Source organism: Ursus americanus, chromosome 16 (genome assembly GCF_024610735.1).
Source record: "Ursus americanus isolate L20-20 chromosome 16, mUrsAme1.1.p, whole genome shotgun sequence".
NCBI classification, from domain to species: Eukaryota; Metazoa; Chordata; class Mammalia; order Carnivora; family Ursidae; genus Ursus; species Ursus americanus.
Genome location: NC_142142.1, coordinates 17405960 through 17426337, shown reverse-complemented (window position 1 = coordinate 17426337; position 20378 = coordinate 17405960). Strand labels below are relative to the sequence as shown.

General features: G+C 42.7%; 1 protein-coding gene across 9 annotated transcripts in view; it reads left to right on the top strand.

Moving 5' to 3' along the window:
* The window catches only part of DLG2 (discs large MAGUK scaffold protein 2), an 857148-nt gene that overhangs the window by 770181 nt on the left and 66589 nt on the right, over window positions 1-20378 (top strand). For all 9 annotated transcript variants that reach the window (XM_087868197.1, XM_087868200.1, XM_045815593.2 and 6 more), the window contains one exon: window positions 18255-18431. In XM_087868197.1, coding sequence (XP_087724323.1) covers window positions 18255-18431 — 177 coding nt within the window. The remainder of the gene's footprint in view (window positions 1-18254; window positions 18432-20378) is intronic.

Below are 20378 nucleotides of genomic sequence, written 5' to 3'. Positions count from 1 at the left end.
CTGGCTGTCTCTGTCAAATAAAGAAATAAAATCTTAAAAAAAAAAAAAGAAAGAAACTACATCACACAAGCATCCTAAACTCCTTTTGATTTTATTTAAAGGATCCCTCACAGCTTAAAAGGGGATGATCAAAGAACTTTGAATTTAAAAGAACCAACGTTAAACCCAGTACTAAGGAATTGGGGGGAAAATGTTCCTGCCAATTACCCTTGTGGAGCGAGCAACCTACTAACGGGATCCCACAGACCAAATGCAGATCAGTAAGATGCATAGGAAATGTGAAGAATGGGAGTTTGCTGTACAGATTTTGTCCATGTTAGGTTAAACTTGATTTCTAATTAGAATAAAAAGAAACATGAAATAACACCAGAGTTTTTGGAGAAAAGGAAAAACCTACTTCTACCTCACCAAGTTGTCCTTTTATTCTCCTTATTTATTCTTTCAATTTACTGAAAGCCTAGGTCGTACTAAACTGTGCATTCATTTGCGCAGAAACAATGTCAAATAATTCTATTAGCACGATAAAATAAACTGATTACATCCCATACTTTGCCCTGCTCTTTAAACATTCTTCTCATTATTCAAATAGCAATAGTGATATCCTTATATCACTATAAGTGATTGCCAGTTATAGAGCCTTGTGTTTCTAGCTCAGGCTTCTTTCAGGGGTCTCAGCAAACTGAATGTCTCTACTGGTATCTTTACCATCTGACAATTCCCCAAATAAGTAAGGGTAAATGGCAGCTTCCTGGGACATCACAGGGTCACCCATGCATGACATTTATGTGAAGAAAACTGCTGTCAACAAGTGAGTCTCAGTGTACCATAAATGCTCCCCAGTGTCATGTTCACTGTGATGGAAAGGAGAGGGCCAAGGACTGGAGCCAAAAGATCTTTGAATATTGACTCAACCAGTTAATAGCTGTGGGACCTATAAGTCACTTCAACTCTTACAATCCCAGTTTGATGGCCTATGTATGGAACTACTAAGTCCAACTTTGTAGAATTGCTGTGAATTTTTTAAATTCTGTCATGTTCCTATGTCATGTCTTATACTTAATAGCAATTCAGTAAATGATCATGATTTATATTATCATCATCTTCATCATCTTCTCTGGGTCTCAGTGTAAATCAAAGGGAATAGAATTGTTTATTCCATGCGGCTACCATGAAGACTGAATAACATGTGAAGGTGCTTTGTCAACGACTATCAGCACAGTATATCATTCTTGAAAATAATAATTAACAAACAGACCTGAGCATTCAGGAAACCCTTACCGCTGAGCTACAATACAAATAATAGAGCTTACGATCTTTGAGGAAAGCCAAAATTACCCTTTATCTGCAGAACTTGGAGAGGTCTCCTCACAAATGGCTGCCAGCGCTTGAATCTGAAGGTCTGTGGGAGGGAGAACCGCAGACAGAACACAGGGGATAGGGAGCGGGCAACCAGAAACAGATCTGGGTTCAGTTCCTAACTCTGCCATTTACCTGCTAAGTAACCATGGTCAGTATCTGTGAACTTCACTTTTTTAAATTTGTAAAACGGAGAGATTGGTAACAAATTCACAGTGCTCTTAGTATTCACTGCCAACATATGAAAAGTGCCTCTTCTGGTAGCTAACCAATGGCAGGTGCTCAAGAATTATTACTTTCCTTTCTCATTTCCTCCTCCTCTTGAACCCCATACTACCATATAATAGACTAAGGCATCTTTACCTGGGGGAAAAAAATACATGATGGGTGTTTTTATGTTGTATATCAAAAGAGACTGACAGGGACAAAAATAAAAATAAACTTCCAACAGTTTTATAAAAATAACATTACTGAAAACTATTTAAAACCACCAAAAGAGTTATTTCTTAAATGTATCACTTTGAACAAAACAAAAGGAGAGAGAGAGAGAGATACGGCAAAGAAACATCATAAATCCCAGCGAGAAACTTTGGAGTGAGAGACTACGATAGAGCCAATTTAGAGAAATCGTGAACTTTGTGACTTTACCGTGAAATTATAAAAGCCCACATCTCTGTGGATTATCAAACAAATTACTTCACTCAAATACATATTTCTCTCTCTATTTTATAGATTCCATATCCAACCCACTTGATGTTGGTAACTCCGTCTTCTCTGATTAAATGAAATAGAAAATGGCCCCTTGTGGATATTCCTTCCTGCCAGAATTGATCTAAATCTGTCCTAGGCAATGAGCCTCTTCCTTCCAAACAGTCTACTCTGATTAACTTCACAACAGGTTGATTCCCTTAGGATGCTCACCCATCTGTAAAACAGGAAATCCTGCTCCCCACTACCCCAAATTACCAGTCTGCAGGGCATTTTTCCAAAACCTAATACCTGCTTTCTTTTGGCAGATTTGATGGGAATCAAGCATTCATCTTACCTAATTATTCCACTGCCAGTTACTGTTATGCCTAAAACCCAATGATGAAATAGCTATGAGCAACATAAGCCTGTTTGCAGGTTTAGTTTATCATTTCTAACCTTTGATTCAAGACAAGAAGTACGCCCACCAAATATATGGCCGTGATGCAGACCCTAGAGGACTATTATTTCTCTGGAGCTTGTATCAAATAACCACCCCTGCTGAAATTAGAGGTGATAGAAAGTCCCTAAAGACAGAGGAAATTCCAGCTATAAAAGTTATTACCCAGAACTTGGGTTACAAAACCTTTCCTTTGGCTCTGTGTCTTAATCCCTGGCAACTATCAGAAGCTGCTTATGAGCTTGTAGAGCATGAGATCTGGCCAGTCCAGTAGAAGTGGCTGACCGCGGGAGACTGTCACACAATTTAGAGTGGGCAGCCCTTGGTTTCCTCTACAGATTGTAATGCTTCTACTGGTGCATTTAATAAACTAAGTATAATTGATTTGCTTACAATATTGTCTCACCTTCTAGACTCATACATCTGTGTGAGGGCAGAGATACTACCTCACTCATCTTTTATCTTCAGCACTAAGCACAGTATTTAGGGCATTGAAGAAGCATTTTAATAAATAACAGGACCCAGATGAGAAGAGAGAGCAGATAGAGAACAAATGAAGGAGAGAAGCCATTTCCAAGGTGGTGCTCAGGCAATGTTGCGACCACTGAAAATGAGACTGTGGGAAGGGAGAGGGCAGTTCATGGCTTCACTTATGGGCTGGGGATTGGAGCTGTGGACCTTGCTGTCTCTAAGAGCCACTATCCAGCAGTCAGTCTGACAGCCTGCATGCTTCTCACATCTAGTTCCTCATTCGACATCTTCCCCAGCATCATCCCACTGGCCTTCCACTGAAAGCTCACTGGTCTAGGAATAACTATCATGGCCAAGTTCCTCTCATGCTTTCCTGCCCAATTGATACACTTCTATCAAGTCTGATTGGTCAACTTCAAGTTGGTTTCCCACTTGCTTCTTTATCAAACCCCAGCTGTGGCTAACATGCAAAAATGGTATCAAGCAGCAAGTTCTCATTCTTTCCTCTTATTAAAAGAAATGTTTCTCCACCCGTCAAAGTGCTCTCAGTCCATACACATACTTCACTGGATGGGCTGTTGACTTCCTCCTGGGAGCTTTCTCTTGTTCTTTATGAATGTGTTGACATTCTAACAAGAAGATTTCCCTTCTTCTAAGGAACTATCTTCTGCTTGTCAGTATAAACAACCTCTGAGAACAGAAAGGAGTCTACTCCTCAAAACATATGCAATAAGTATCTATAGAAATGATTTCTGTTGAGTGGTGCTATTTACTCTTTGAGAGAACTAATCGCAATTCCATCCTGAAGAGTTCTGTAATTAGAGTTCAGAACACTAGAGCTGGTACAGCTCTAGTTATCTCAAAGAGGCTTTGCTAAATTCTCCCAAAGTTCTCCAAGAAGAATCTCTGTCAAGCTTTCATTTTGAAAGCAAATGGACACCTGCGGGAATTGGAGATGGGAGCGGGAATGTCGTGACATCAATAAGAGAGAGGTTTCTTCATTTTAAAGTGCTTGGGAACTAATGTACTAAATTGAAGATTCTCATGCTCTGATTTAAGGAGCCTCAGGGTTCTTCTTAGGGACCTTTGGGTTACTGCACAGTAGGAATGGAAGAGGCCATCCGGTTTCCCTCTCTGTTTTCAATCAGACATTTGTTATGTTTTTAGAAGCTTTCCTTTAAAGAAAAAAAATGGTTTGTTCTGGTAATAAAACTTTGAAAGCATTGCTTAAGATTATGATGAGAGAGACATTGGCTAAAGTAAATATCTGGAACTTCTGTCTGTCCCACTGCCATCACCCTGGTCAAGTCATAATCATTAGGATCACTGCCTCAGCCCACTACCTGGGGTCTTGGCATTGGCTCTTGCCCAGTCCACTTTCCACTTTATACCCAGAAAGATGTTTTTAATGCAAATCTGATCATCTCAGCGTCCTTCTTAAAATCCTCTAATGGCCTCCCATTGCCATGAGGAGGAGAAATTGTGCTTCATAAGACTGCAGGACCCTTCAGGACCTGGCTTCTCATCTTGGGCCATCCAAGGCATTTGTCTTCCTTGAGATTCACTGCCTGTTATTACCTCCTTCAGAGCCTCTGCATGTATATTCCCTCTGACTATATCTGCTCATCTTGCAGGTGTTAGATTAGATAGCACCTCCTTCTGGAAGCCTCCCCATCCATTCTGCCCACAGTACTTTCCATTTCTCTCCACTATATATATACTCTCATGGATTATCTTCCCATTTGCTTTTTAAGATGTGTCATAATGATAACTATTTCTTGTATATTTGTCTTTCCTCTAAATTCCAAAAGTACTCTTGGTTTTCTTATTTCACTGCTATAATCTAGCATAATGCCTTGGCACACAATGGGCGCTCATTAACTGTGACTAAAAGAATGAATGTGTGGTTTCAGGCACTTAAAAGTTATGTGTATTGGCTGTCTTGGAGCAGTCCCTCAGGACTATCTGATCACTTTAGCAAATGGAATGACAGCAGCAGTAGGGAGAGCAAGGCCCATTGCCCGGTCACTCCAGCCCACGTGAAATGTCTCTACACCAAGCTCTCCTCACATTTACTGCCAAGAGAACCACTAGCACCAGGTCTGCCACTTAGTAAGAGCCAGATAAATGTTAAACAGATAGATCAATATTAATATAAATGCAAATTGGAATTACATCATTCCCGAACCCCGTAAAAGTTGAGTTGTAACAGAGTTTTCTGTGCCAGGACATATGATTCTTGCAGCTTTCCACATAGCTATGCACCAGGCACCATGCTGCAGGAGTTTCACATGCTACCTCATTTGATCCCAACAGTGTCTGTTAGGCAGATCTTAGTTCAAGTTGCTACAACCATGGACTAGATGCCTGATAAACACCAGAAATTATTTCTCACAGTTCTGGAGGCTTGACGTCTGGGATTCAGATGGGGTCCTGGGGTGGGCCCTCTTCCAGGTTGCAGACTACCAGCTTCTCTCTGTCCCCTCCCATGGCAGAGAGAGAAAATGCAAGCTTTCTTGTGATTCTTAAGGGCACTCATCCACCGTCATGACCACATCCAATCCCAATTACCTCCCAGAGGCCCCACATTGGATGGTTAAAACAGTTTCTACATAGGAATTTTGTGGGGACACAAACATTCAGTTCATGGCAGCCAGGAATTAGTCTTTCATTTATACAATAAGAAACAGAATTTAAACCTTGCCTACAGCCACAGACCAAGTAACAGGCAGAACTGGGAAGTTTCTCAGGTCTGACTGACACTCCATTGTCCTGTTGCTTTGTGCGTAGTAGGTGTTCAATAGATCGTGAATGAATGAGTGAATGACTTACACTAGGTGTATGGAAAATGCCCCAGCTTGAAAACGTTAGCACTAAACTTAAACGATTATACTCTTGGAATAAAATGCTACTAATATTCACAGAAACCATAAATATCTAAAAGCTCAAACACTAATATTCTGGATATCATTAGTTCTGTTTTCTTTCCCTAAATTCCTAAGCCGTGAGCAAAAGCTGGGACATTTCCTACAGACATTTCATTCAGCTAAGCGCAACTGTGGAACAGAACTCTTTCCGATCAAGTCAGGCTACAGCCAGGCATTTGGTTTCTCAGCACTTTTGAACAATCATTGAGAAGAGAATACTACAGGGGTTTGTTTTAAAAAAAAAATGTGTACAGAATGAAGAGTGGAAGGTGGGGTGACCCACAATGTATAACAAGAGCAGTTTATGATCTGAGAGTTTTTTTTTAAAGATTTATTTATTTATTTGAGAGCAAAAGAGAACACATGGGGGTTGGGGGGTGAGGGGCAGAGGGAGAGGGAGAATCTCAAGCAGACTCCATGCTGAGCATGGAGCTCAATGCAGGGCTCAATCTCAGATGCTGAGATCACGACCTGAGCCAATACCAAGAGCTGGGTGCTCAGCCGACTTCACTATCCAGCTGCCCCAGATCTGAGAGCTTTTTGATCCATAATTCATTAATCCTCACAACAGTCTGTGAGATGGTTCCTACACTTTTCAGTGAATCTAGGTTGTCATTGATTGTAAGATGCACTCCACATGTCACCAAGAAAGGAGAAATGCGCTGATTAATTTATGAGATGGTACTGATGGTAGGATACATCCTAACAGTAGGGGTGCCTGGGTGGCTCAGTTGGTTAACCATCTCACTGTTGGTTTCACCTCAGGTCATGATCTCCTGGTCATGGGATTGAGCCCTGTGTCGGACTCCACACTGGGTGCAGTCCCACTCAGATTCTCTCTGGCTCTGCTCCTCCCCTGCTTTCTCTCTCTCTCTGAAATAAAGAAACAAAATCTTTTTTAAAAATGCTTAAAAAAAAATAGATACATCCTAACTGTAGAGACGGGAATGAAAAAAAAGGTGAGTCTTAAAATTGATAAAATATAGTATTTTTAATACCATTTTACAGATGAGGTAACTGAAAGAGACCTAAAGAGCTGAAGTAATGTTCCCAAGGTCACACAGCTTGGGTTCTGAATTCAGTTCAATTCAATTTAGCCTTGTGTTGTGATCACCTCCCGCTCTGTGCTCTGTTTAAGAGACACACAGATGAATGACACTCTGTCCTTACCCTCTGGAACTGAGCAGCCTAGAAGGGAAAACAGACCCACAGGCAAATTAACTAAAACGTAGCCTGCTGAGTCCAAGAACAAGACCATGGACAAGGTAGCAACCTGGCTGGGAGAAAGGAATAGATAGTCCTCTCTGGATAGGCTCAGGGAGGGGTTCCAGAGAAAGTTCTGAGTTTCATAGAACAGATTGAAATTTACAGAATGCTTGTTTCTTTCTAACTAGTCAATGCTTTGACTTTTTAAATGATGTTAAGAAAAATTCTTGGCTAAAAAATTCCTCTGCAAGGTGTGAACTGTGGTAGAGTGTCTAAGAGAAGGGAAGGTGTTCCATGGCCCAGCTCACGTGCCTTCCTCCAAGGACGCAGGAGAGGCTGAGGGAGGAAGCTGAGTCCTCAAGATGTGAGATGACTACTGACAGAGCTGAGATTCCCATTGGAAAATGCCTGAAGAACATGCCTGCTCAGTAGGGTGAGCTAGGCAGATGAGCTACCATTATCACCTCTCAGCTAGTAGATCTGGGAGAACTGTCCATCCAGCAACTCCTTTCTGAGCACCTGATGGGGTTCCTGCTCTGTGATCCTGTAGCCCCCTATACTAATTCCTATGAGAGCGCAGACTGCACTCAGTTTAAACTATATTTGGGGCCTTTGCACTGGCTGTTCACTCTTCTTAGAACACCTCATCAGATGTCTTCGTGGTAACTCCCTTACCTCCTTCAAGCCTTGCCCCACCTGTCTCTCAGCAAGTCCTACCTTGACCACACCCCCTGTTAAAAAATGCAAACTTCACCACTACCACAGCTCTACCTGTCTAAAAATCCTAATTTTTACTCTGCTCTATTTTGCACTTTTCCATAGCAAGTATCAACTCCTACTATACTGTGTACTTATTACCAGGTCCTCTCACTAGAATATAAGTTCCATGAAGGCAGGAATTTTTGTCTGTCTGCATTCATCGGTAGACTCCTAGAATCATCATTGGTACATGCTTGATAAGTATTTGCTGAATGGATAAATGAATGTGTGAGTAACTGAATGAATATACCCTTAGCTCTATTGTCAACCCAACATTAAGCTCCATGAGAACAAGAAGCAAGCCTCTTGTTCACTGCTGAGTCCTCAGCAAATAACACAGTGATTGGCACATAGTAGCCACTCTGTAAATAATATTGCATTAAATGACTATTATCTCATATCCATATGTGGAAGTTAAATTACATCCTAAACTCAATGTTTTTACCTGGGTGAGAAGGGAACCATCTTCTATCTGTCCTCATTCAAAAAGTGATAAGGGGAGCATTTATGGACATAGGTGAGATTTTGAGGTGAAGTTTCCCTCATTCCAGATCTACCATTGCCTCAATCCAGGCCTGTTGTACCCATCCAGTTTTCTGAAAACTCACAGACAAAAAAGCAGGTTCAGTATCAGGGGGAGCTGAAGTGATAGTCCAACTGTCTGGTTTTGTGATACGTGAATTTCATCACCAACCCAGTTAAACTACCACTAAGGATTTGGGGTAGTCATGTCAAATGTTCTTGGATGTCTTTCTCCCCTTTCCATATGCTCATGAGAGAAATGAACTTTCTCCAGTATCTCTTCTAAGCCAGGCAGCATACCAGCTGGTCCCACTTGTCAGTCAGTAGATACTTACAGTGTTATTGGAAAGCAGAAACTTGCCTTGCTTTGTTTGTGCTCTAGTGAGCAACACTAGAAAAGAAGGAATGGAATTTACGGGGAAGAAATTTAGATTTTACACTCAGTTAACAAATACTGAGCACCTGTTGGGTTCTAAAATGTCTTGTATGTATAATTCCCATAAGGACTCTGTTGGATAGGGATCCTGCCTCTCATTTTGCATCTTTGGAGACTCAGGGACAGAGATGACAAGCACATAGCTGCTTGAATGGCAGAGCTGCTGTTTGAACCCGGGACTATCCTATGTCCGTGTCTCATGGTCTTTACATGTGTCTTCTATAGAAAGATTCAAATGTTTAAATGATAATTGTGTATCAGCAATAACGAAATTCTGTTATCAAGATATTTCCTGGGGCACCTGAGGGGCTCAGTCGGTTAAGTGTCTGACTCTTGATTTTGGCTCAGGTCATGATCTCAGTGTCATGAGATCAAACCCCCCACATCAGACTCTACATTGGGCGTAGAATCTGCTTGGGCTTCTCTCTGTCCTTCTCCTTCTCCCTCCCTCCCTCCCTCCCACTTGCTCTCTCTCTCAAAAAAAAAAGTGGTATTCTTTTTCTCTCACAGAAAGCTTACTAATTTGTGGCAGTAAGACCCTAAGACATGAATACCAAAGCTTGATATACATTTTCAGCTTGGATCAGAAATAAAAGGCTGCAGTCAGGGCTATGTCAGCCTTTCTGAAATATCTTGATTAATGTATTTTGATTGCCTGATAAACAAAGCCAGCACATAAAGTCTTTTCGAACTGTCCTAAAGCCTGGGCTATTCATCCTGGCAGTATTCCCTTTCCCATATTTCAGTCTCTGAGGGGCCAGCTGATGGCATTTGGGAGGAAAGACAATGATTTTAAGATGATTAATTTTTATAGCCTCACCCAACCCTGAAGTCTGAAGTACCATTTGCTGTGGTCTGTTGAGCCCTGCCTTTGGGCAGGTTCAGATTTGCCTCTGCTTCCCTCAGATGAGGTCCTGTCAGTTGGCATGGCCCTGTAAACTACCCTGACAGATTGCTAGGACACTCTGAGGGAGAAAGCAGGCTGGAGTGGGCCCTGTCCCTGGAGACTGATGATGCCTTGTCTGAAATGATCAACACGCAGGCCTCCGGACACAGGAAGTCTGCTCTGCTCACACTGTGTCCCTAGGGGATGGGGAGCACTGGTGACTCAGGAGAGATTCAGAGAGAGTTGTTGCCCCTGGAAGTAATGCTTCTTCCCTGATTATCATCAAAATGCCATAGCTGCAGAGAGGCCCAGGCTGTGAGGACCTCTAGTTGGTGCCCAATTAGTTCCATCTTTAGTCATGACAGTGACTGCCTGATTCCTTGGGTACAGTAGAAATTGATGGTTTCCCAATATCCTCCAGACATAGAAGGAAACAATCTGGCGTGACGAGAAGTGTATCTTTACAGAGCACAAACCTGCCTTATAAGGTTATTAATGATGAGATGGCCTAACCCATGTGATACCACAGTCCATGGCACACAGTGCATTTACCCTTCTCTCAACTGGAGACAATGCCTACGCTTTAAGGAGTAGAATCTCTTGAATCACAGATAATCAATACCTAGAGCAGTGCCTGGCACATTGTAAGGCCTATGTGTGCTCAGGAATCACTGAGAAACAGCATCTTGGTCAGTGCCCTCTTAGCAAGGATTGGCAGAAGCTAATGTGTTCTCATGCACGAACACTGATCTGTGGGTGGATTCAGCCACCCTTTTCACTAATGACAATTCATTATTGAAATAGATGGGGAATTAAGTGGCCGCACCAGACCTCAATCAGCCTGGATATGGTGACTGATCCACAGGTGCACATATGATTCCTCGAGGAGACATGAAAAGTAATCAGTACAGAACTGGGTATTTCCTTCTACCCTGAGATGAATGCATTCTGACTTGAGAGACAGGAACACTGCATGAATCTTCATCATCTCCTAAGAAAGGCAGGGAAGCCAGTGCTAGGTGCTGCTCAGGCTTTCCTGTTGTTTCCAACTGTCTGTGCCTTCATCAGAAAAAATGTACACAGCTGAATTCCAAGGATTGCCCTATGAGAAGTATAGGTGACAAGTGTGTAATAACAGAAAATAACTTTTATTGGACATCTGCTATGTGGTAGGCCCTGGGGATAGGAGGAATATAAACCTCCCCTGTCCCCCATGCATATACAAACTAGAATTTGCGAAGATTAGAAATCACCGTACAATGTGATATAAGAGCCTATGAGAGGTTATGTCCAGTGAGGTGGAGGGAAGGGGAAAGAAGTTCCAGGGTTGATGGAGGAGATGGCATAGAGTGGAGCGATTTTCACAAAGCAAACACAGTCCTAGGAGACACATACATTACCAGCCACGTGGAAAGTTAACCTGATTGCCCCGCAGTGCCTTTCAAGACAAAGGCATAGAACATGACAGCTGAAACATGCCTTAAAGTGCTTTGGGCCTGTTGATTACATAGGATCTGAAGCCCAGAGAGGTTCAGTAACAAACTCGAGATCACATGGTGAGATTTCGTGGAAGCCAGAACTAGAGCCCTGCTCTCCTAACTCCATCCAAGCTTCTTTCTATTTCCAGGGTGCCATCTCTGTGTTTGAAACATTTATTAGATTCGTGAGGGGGCGAATGAATGCTTTTAAGAAGAAAAACTACTGGAAATGGCTGATTTTTAAAATAATAGCACCTAAATTTCAGATCTCTCTGCTCCCAGTGCAGATTCCTTTCCCACATCCCCCTGGTGGGAAAATGTCTTGAGAAAGTTAACTGAATATATGTATTTTTATGTTATATTTTTAAAACACCATATTATAATCTCCTGCCAATACTTATAGAAATATCTCGCTCATTTCTAGTATAGGGAAGAGGTGAAGTAAAGCAGCTGTTGGTTGGCAGTTATTGTGCTAAAGGCTTTTCCTATGTCACCTCATTAAATTTCTCCAAATGGGCTGAGACTTAGGATGATTAAGCCCATTCATTGATAAACTAAGGCCAGACTGGTTGTGGACCATTCTCAGTGACACTCAGGTGGAAAGAAGTGTACTCACTTGAATGTGTCTCTTCACTCCAATATCTACACTTTTGCACGATCCTCAGCTGCATACCTTAGCAATGGAACAGCGGCATGGAGTAGAGAGCAGACTTTATCTTCTGCTGCTCTTCTTTCTCTTGCTGCAAAGAGAGGTGAGAACCTCTAATCAAGCAGGAGCCTCAACTTCTGGAGGGAAGGAAATTGAGTCAGAGCACTCTGCTTTGTGGGTCTTAATGTTATCATGGAAACAAAAGCTTCTCCAGCCCAAACAAGTTCACTGCACAGAAGAGAGTAAGCTGATGGTTGATTTGTTCATTTATAAAGTTTCTGCAAGGACTGTGCAGAGGCTGGACCTGGGAGCCCCTGACCTTCAGTAGCTTCTAATCCAGTAGAAGAGGAAAGACACATTCCCATTCAAAACTGGACATTGTAGGCTTCCCAAGAAAGGTGCAAGCAGAGTGCTTTACGTCTTCAGAGAAGGAAAAGGCTGCTTCTTTGCCTCAGTTTCCTTGTCTGAACATAGGGACAAATAATATTTATCTCATAGGGTTTCTGTGAGAATTGGATAAAGTATAAGAAATTAAAGCCGTAAGTTTTTTATCTGCAAAGTAGAAATAATCATACTTACATGCCAAGCTATTTACATGAACTCAATAAGATGAAATTATGTAACACAAAAGTGCTTTGCACATGGCTGGCCAATAATAGGCATTCAGTAGACTGTTATTATTGTTGCTGAGTAGTTGTTTTTATTGCAAAGAAACTTTAGCAGGGTCATCAAACTGGTGGATTTTGCCTTCTACCTTCCCTCTATGAAATCACCCTCTTTCTTGTCCTCTGTTATTAGCTTGCTATTGCTTCTATGACAAATTACCTTCCTCCATCTTCAAATCCAGCAATGGCCGCCATGTGCCTCTCATGTCACATCTCTCTGACCTATTCTTCTGCCTTCTCTTCCACTTTTAAGGACTCATGTGATTGGATTGGGCCCACCCAGATAGTCAAGAATACTCTTCCCATAGAAGGTAACATATTCTCAGGTTCTGGGGATTAAGGTGTAGACATCCTCTCGGAGAAGGGGTTAGGGAATTATTTTCCCTACTATATCTTCAATAACCATGAGACACATCAAATAATTTTTTCAGTTCCTAGTGGCATGGTCCCAGGAGTTCTCTTTACCTTTGTGATTCTCTGCTATACCAGCCTTAAAGTGATTCAGCCGGAACTTGATCCTCTGACCAACACAGAAAACATGCATGCTATTATGGTCCACAATCATTAAATATTACTGCAGCCTAAGCCCAGTAGAAAATATGGGTGGTTTTGGTTGGAGAGGGTTGCTTGCAAAAACAACGCATGGGTTGGTGAAGCAAGTCTATAGGCCTTGGAGGCAGACAGGTCTTGCATTCAGTCCTGCCCTGTCACGTGATAGCTGGTATGATACTGGGCATGTTGCTTAAGTTATGCAAGTCTGTATTTCCTCATCTGCAACACAAGGCTAATCCACGCATTGTGGGGCAGTTGAGAGAACTGAATATGCCCTCCATAAACTACTCATGCCTCTCTCCTGACATCTAGTCCATTATAAAAGCGATCACCAAATCATGAAATTTCTGGAGATGAGGTCTAAGCACAACATTCCTTGTCAGGAATTGCAAGCTGAATTCTACAGTCAGGAGCATGGGCTTTTGATTCCGACACATCTATCTATATTTGAATCCTGGTTCTGCTACTTATTAGCTTTTTTTCATTTCAGCTCTTTGGGTCTCATTTCCTTTATGAGATAAAAAATGCTGACATGGGAAGATTGTTGTCAGAAATAATAACAAAGTGGAAATCCTTCTCTGTGGGTGTTGGGCATTTCACTTGCATCACCCTATGGAGGGATCTTTGTTACAATCTTTTGAGTTAATGCCATCATTCTGTGCATTTCGTAGTTGAGGGAATGGTCATCTATGGTGAAGAGATCATCGAGGAGGTTAGGTAACATGCCCCAAATTCACAACTAAGAATAGCAGAGTTGGGACATAAACCCAGGTCTCTTCTCTCTCCCAAGCTTGACATATAACCCACATGCTGCCTTGCCTGCCCAATACATTGAGTGAGAAGATAAATATGAGGTCTTTAGCACCTCGTGGGGCACTTAAGCACAATTTCCGTTGAGTGCTCAGGTGTCTCTCATCATGTTGCATAGCCACGAGGATGAGCAGCGGCTTCACTCCCCTTCCTAGACTTCCCCAGTTGGCAAAGGGCCACCACATGGTGAAATGCAGGAGGTCCAGGAGGGATGAGAGAGACGTTGCATTATTCCTCTCTAATTCTACTTGTCTAATGGACTTGTTAAAAGCACCCTAGGTGGAAAGTGTGAGTCTTAATGGCATTTTATAAAAGTTGCTGTGATGAATTAGCGCATAAAGCAAATTAAAAACAGCTTATCGCTTTTTAAATTAGGTGATGGGGCACCGTAGCAGTTCTCCCAGACATGAAGATCCATTAATATCCAAAGGAGCCGGAAGCTGCCGAAATGTATCAGCTGCTTGTTTTCCAGGACCTGACAAGTCTGAAATCAGTGTAATCCTCGAGGGGCGGGTTGCCCGAGAGAAATAGAACTGGGGAGGAGCGTGTTACTGAGCCTCTTCTGTGGGGACACCTATCACTCAAGGCAGGAGGGGGGACACCTTCCCTTGGGGATTCTTGGGAATAGAACGGAGCGCAGTAGATTGAATGTCTGGCCTGGTAGGGACCACCAGGAACAGTCTCTCCTCCCCTCCCATACACATGGGGACCCAAATCCCCTGATTCAAAGCCAGCCCATTTTGCAGAAAAACAATTATAATAGTAATAGTAGCTGCCATCTATCAAGCGCAGCCTGTGCCAAGCTGGTGTCGCAGTACTTTCCATACATTATTTCATTTAATCCTCACCGTAACTCTTTGAAGTAGGTGGTGTTACCGTATGCCAGTTTTACAATGATGAAAACCTAAAGCCCAGAGAAGCTAAGTAACTTGCTTAAGATCACATGGTTAAAAAGTTGCAAACCCAGGCAGTCCGACCCTGGAGCTTGCCTTCTTGGCGACCACCTGCCAGCTTTCCTGATGGCTTTTCTCCCTACGCTCCCCACACTTTACATCCAGAAGGAGCCTGGAGCTAAACCAGAGGTTCAAAGACTTTGAGGATAATAAATACTGAGACAAGAACTGAGCCGTAAGGGAGCTTCGGGGATTTGGGGGCAAGGGGTGGCGGAGTTTGGTCAGCCTTGAAGGGAGGTGAAGAGTTCCTGGTACTTGAAAATTGTGAGCATGGCCAGAGGACAAACAGGCTGGGAAACTGAGCCATACAATGCAATGTCCAAGAATGTGGATTTTGGAGCCAGACAGACCATATTCTCAATGCAGTCTCCACCACATGTGTACATGTGACCTGGGGCAGCTGCCTTAATGTCCTGAGATTCCTTCCCTCATCTGGAAAATGAGGGTACTGATTTTTTACCTTCAGGTTCTTATGATGTCAAATAAGACAACGGATACAAAGTGCCAAGCTACCTAACATGAGCATAAGTAGTGGTAGCTGTCAGGGTCATCATCCTTGCCACCTTGTCACCACCTCTCAGACTTGGGGGTGGGGGTGGGGGTGGGGGGTTCTGATGGGGAACAAAGTAAAGAGCATTGCTCTAGGACTCCAGATCAGAAGACCCACACTCCAGCCTGAGGCTGCTGACCCTTGTATGCTGAGGTTAGTCTATCCCTCTTCTATAAAAAGGGGATAATACTGTATCCATCACCCTTCTTTGTGGAATGGATTGAGTCACAAATGAGTAGTGTATGTGAAAATGATTTGCAATCTCTAGACCCTCAAGACAACCCCAAGGGTCGATGATTCACTAGGAGGGCTCACAGGATTCAGCATAGTCATTATCAGGACTATGAGTTATTACAGCAAGAGGATACAAAGCAAAATCAGCAAATGGAAAGGAACTTGGGACAAAATCAAGAGGAACCTGGGCATACGCTTCCAAGAGCCTTCTCCCAGTGGAGTCACATGGGACATGCCTAATCCCTCCAGCAACAAATTGTGATACTAGGTGTAAAATGTTGTCTACCAGGGAAGCTCATTAAAGACTCAGGATCCAGGGTTTTTGTTGGGGGCTGATCATGTAGTCACCTTCTGCTTGGCCCATACCACAATTCCAGACTCACGGAAGAAAAGCAAATGTTCCCTTCAAATGTTGTTTATACAAACAGTTTAGGCATGGTGAGCCATTCCTAACAGGAAATAGTGAGAACCTTCCCAAAATCTAATTTCCCAGATGTCAGCCAAGAGCCATCCTTGCGGGCGGGTCTTTTTAAAATAGCAGTCTCAAGCTTGCTATGTTAACTCTTTTTTGCACAGAGTAGAATCTATACAAAGGATTTTTATGAACATCACCTGACAGGGGAAAGGCGAGAGGATAGTGACAGTTCATACTTGACGATCATCACTGTGTGCCAGGCATTGCTGTGCGTGCTTTATTTTTACATGTATTACGTTATGTCACATTTCATCCATACAACAATTTCATGATGGGGGTACTGTTATCATTGCTGTTATGTATGAGGAATCTGAGGCCTAAGAAAGGTGAAGTAGCTTGTGTGGATAATGAGCTGTATGACTGGCAAGAAGTACTAGAACCAGGAAAGGACTCAAACAGTGTGACCCCGGGGCTTCTATTCCTAACCACTATGCTCCAGCTGCTACGCTGCACCTACCATGAGCTGGGAGCCTCGTATGTCTTATTAATGTTCATAGCAGCTCCGTGCAAATGTAGTTATTGGACTAATTTTGCATTACAAAAACCCGTGGCTCCGGAGTGCTCATTCATTTATGTCACCTCACCCAACCAGACAGGTGACAGCATCAGAAGTGCGCCTCTGCCCTCTCTCAGCCCCCTTTTGCCTGGGTGGAGCTTTGCCAAAGTCTTCAGTAGGGAAGATGCAGATGGTCAAGGTGGAAGTGAGTCATTCTGGGAGCTTCGACCGAGAAACTCTTCCCCAATTCCATGACTTAGGGACAGAGTTAGTGGAAGAAGGAGGTGTGTTGCAAGTAATTCAGATTTTCCTGCAATATTTGAGAGCTCTGCATGCCGTCTTCAGCTCTTTTTGGTTGCCATGACAGCAGATGTGACATTTCTTCCATGAGGGGAAAAGAAAGGAAGAAAGGAAAAGAACCATACTTGGTCCTCAGTGATCTTAGAAAAAATCTGTTCCCCAGATCTGTCTAGTTTTGCTTGCATAGTGGGTTACACTCTAAGGAAATTTTCAGAATGGTATCAAAAGGGAATAAGCAGGGAGGTGGCAAAATCTGCTTCTTCTGAGAACTTGTATGCTCTATGTATGTGGTGGTGGTTGGTGAGGGGAGATACAGGAGGAGGCAGGCAGTATAAGATTTGACACAAATTGTCAGCTACATAAGGCAACACCTAGCTACTAAGGTCTTGGTCATTTCCATTCTGTTTGCAATTCCTTCACCCCACCAATTTACACATGTTGCAGTGTGTTTGGCTTAGCAAAGGCTCAGCATGTGCTCTTTAGTGAGGGAAACATGGTACATAAAGCAAGAATTACAATTCAGAGTGATGAGCAGGATGCTGAGGTAGGCTTAGCATTCTGTGCAAGCAAAAGGATTTGTCTTATTCATATAATCTTGATCTGTAGACATATAAACATGGGTGTAATTATATTTTTTCATTATTGCATTTTGAGCATTTATTCATGACATTGGATTAACCTTTGCCACCATTCAATTTATTTTATTCTTTATTTATGTTTTTGTAGTTTTAATTCGCATTTTCTTTTTTAAAAAATTGAATTCCAGTGTAATTAACATACAGCATTATATTAGTTTCAGGTGTATAATACAGTGATTAAACTGCAACCATTCAACTTCAGTAACAGTCTGATAGTCCCATGAGTGGAAGGATCACAGTCCCCCATGGGATGACATTTAAGTTGTTACCATTTTTCCCCATTGCAAAGGAAAGAGTTGTATGGACTGATACATCTGAGAGGATTTGTTCATAACACAAAATGCTTCATTCAGAAAGATGTCCATGTTTCTCTTCATTATTTCCTTCTCTGTAGTGACTTTTAACATTTGATTGTAGTGGGAGTGAAAATAATCTCAGGTACTGAAATGCCTTTGCCACATCTCCCATTATCACCTTGCCACATAGGATGGTCTCCAAGAAAAGAAGCAGTACCCCAGTTTTAGGAGTCCAGAGGCTGCCCCTGTAGCCTCCAGGGAGAAGAAGGAACTAAGGTTGATTTGTGACCACAGTAGTGGGAATGTAGACTGCAATCCTGGAAGTCATTCTGGGAGTGCTATCGAATGGATGAAGGATTCTCAGGGCAAGAGTGGGTAATCAAAATGGTGAATTTGAGATCTGTGCTGCAGAAGTTCCTAATGATGTTCTCTCTTGTCATTTCTACAGAGCCATGTTTGACTATGACAAGAGCAAGGACAGTGGGCTGCCAAGTCAAGGACTTAGTTTTAAATATGGAGATATTCTCCATGTTATCAACGCCTCTGATGACGAGTGGTGGCAAGCCAGGAGAGTCACGCTGGAGGGGGACAGTGAGGAGATGGGGGTCATCCCCAGCAAACGGAGGTAAAAAGGCCTTTTCTATTTCAAAGTGTTTGCTTTTCAGCTATCTAGGGGGTGGAAATAGGGAGGATGAAGATATGGCAAACTGTTCACAAAATAACCGTTTGAGTGGGATAGTCAATCTGTGGGGAAATTGTCAGTGGTGACAGGTGACATGAATTAAATATTCTCACTCATCTCATATTAGGGTTTTACCAAAACTGGTGACTATGGTAAGGCATAACGAAAGAAAGGGAATCAGCTTACACCACCTTCCTAAAACATTTACCAGCATCCACATGTTTAAGATCATCTTATCAGCACGTATGCTGACTTACACACTCAGATGTTATTCCAGAGGTTCAGACTTAACAGATAACCTTACAGAAAGTTCAGGTGAAAGCCAAATAAAGTACAATATGCTAAGTGAAGGTCCTACCTATGTATTACGTTCAAATATTGATGGGAGAAAAACTAAAAACCTTAATTTCAAATTCAGATGCTTGGGATACGAGTTGTTTGAACATCTGGTGAGTTCTGAGACTGGGTTTATAACTGTTTGTTACTGTTTAGTTTACTCCTGTTCCCCACCCACCCCTCAACTCCCACCTTCACTCAATCAGATACTTAGTTCTGTATGTGTTTCCTGAGTCAAGAGAACCATGCTCTTTCTCTTCTAAACATTTAGTCAACTATGCTTTCAAAAGACAGGAATACACTTTGGAACAGCCAACTCCATCATGCATTCCAGCAGCTTATAGTGATCATGATCAGGGAGGAACTTTCCTTCCCATGAACCTCTTTTTGGCACCAAGATGCTGTCCATGAAACACATTTGTCTGTACCCCAGTAAAGAGATACGGTTATGAAATTAAAGTCAGGAATAACGTTTATTCAAGGCAGTCACCAGCTTTTCTCAAGCTACAGGTTTCTCAAAGGGCTTTTCTCCTCCTCTCCAAGCACCCCAAATACCTCTGTAAAGAGTCCTCAGAAGAACTGAGTGCTCTAGGCTGAGATCCAGCGACGGAGCTAGCACAAACCGTAGGAGGAAGAGGTCATTCATACCCAAGAATCACTCTGTGGGGAATTAGCACCCCAGAGAAGACTGGTCCTTCTCTGCCTCTGACCACACAGCCCGGGGGGAATGTGGGGAGAGGGCAGCAGGCTGACTGTCACACAGATGCTCCCTCATAGTTAGTGGGGAGGAGTCACAAAGAAGCTGCTGAAACTCCAGAGAACCTCCCTACCCTCCATGCCCCTGTGTGGGTCTCCTGCCAGCACATAGTTCTCTGGGTCTCTTTAAACCTTTGGGCTCTGGGATGCTTGGGTGGCTCAATCGGTTAAGCACCTGCCTTTGGCTCAGGTCACAGTCCCAGGGTCCTGGGATCGAGTCCTGTGTCCAGCTCCCTGCTCAGCTGGGAGCCTGCTTTTCCCTCTGCCTGCCACTCCCCCTGCTTGTGCGCGCTCACCCTCTATCTCTCTGTCTCTCTCTCTCTCTCTCTCTCTCTCTGTCAAATAAATAAAACCTTTTAATAAAAATAAATATAAATAAATAAACCTCTGGGCTCCACAATAGTTGCTTCACATTGCTTTGAGAGGACATTTTGAGTTTGTACTGTGGCTTGTAGGGTTTTCTCAAAGGGTGTATATTCAAAGCAGTGACTCTCAGCACTAGTTTATATTCTGTTTTTCCATTTCCATTTACTTAAAAAAAAGTCACAGCAACGTGCATTTTGGTTTGCTTCTATTTAATTCATCAGAGCTATCTGAGTGGCTGCTCTGTAGAAGAAAGAGCTGTCTTATTGAATATGGCCCCAAGGATGGAAGTGAGGTAGAGGAAGGAAAGCTATGTGGGAATAGATTTCAGCTCATCTTAAAGAAACTCTTTTACTGGTTGGAGCTGTGTAGAGATGGTATGGATTACGTAGGAAGATAGTGAGCCGGAACAGTGGTTTTCATACCAAGGAAGCA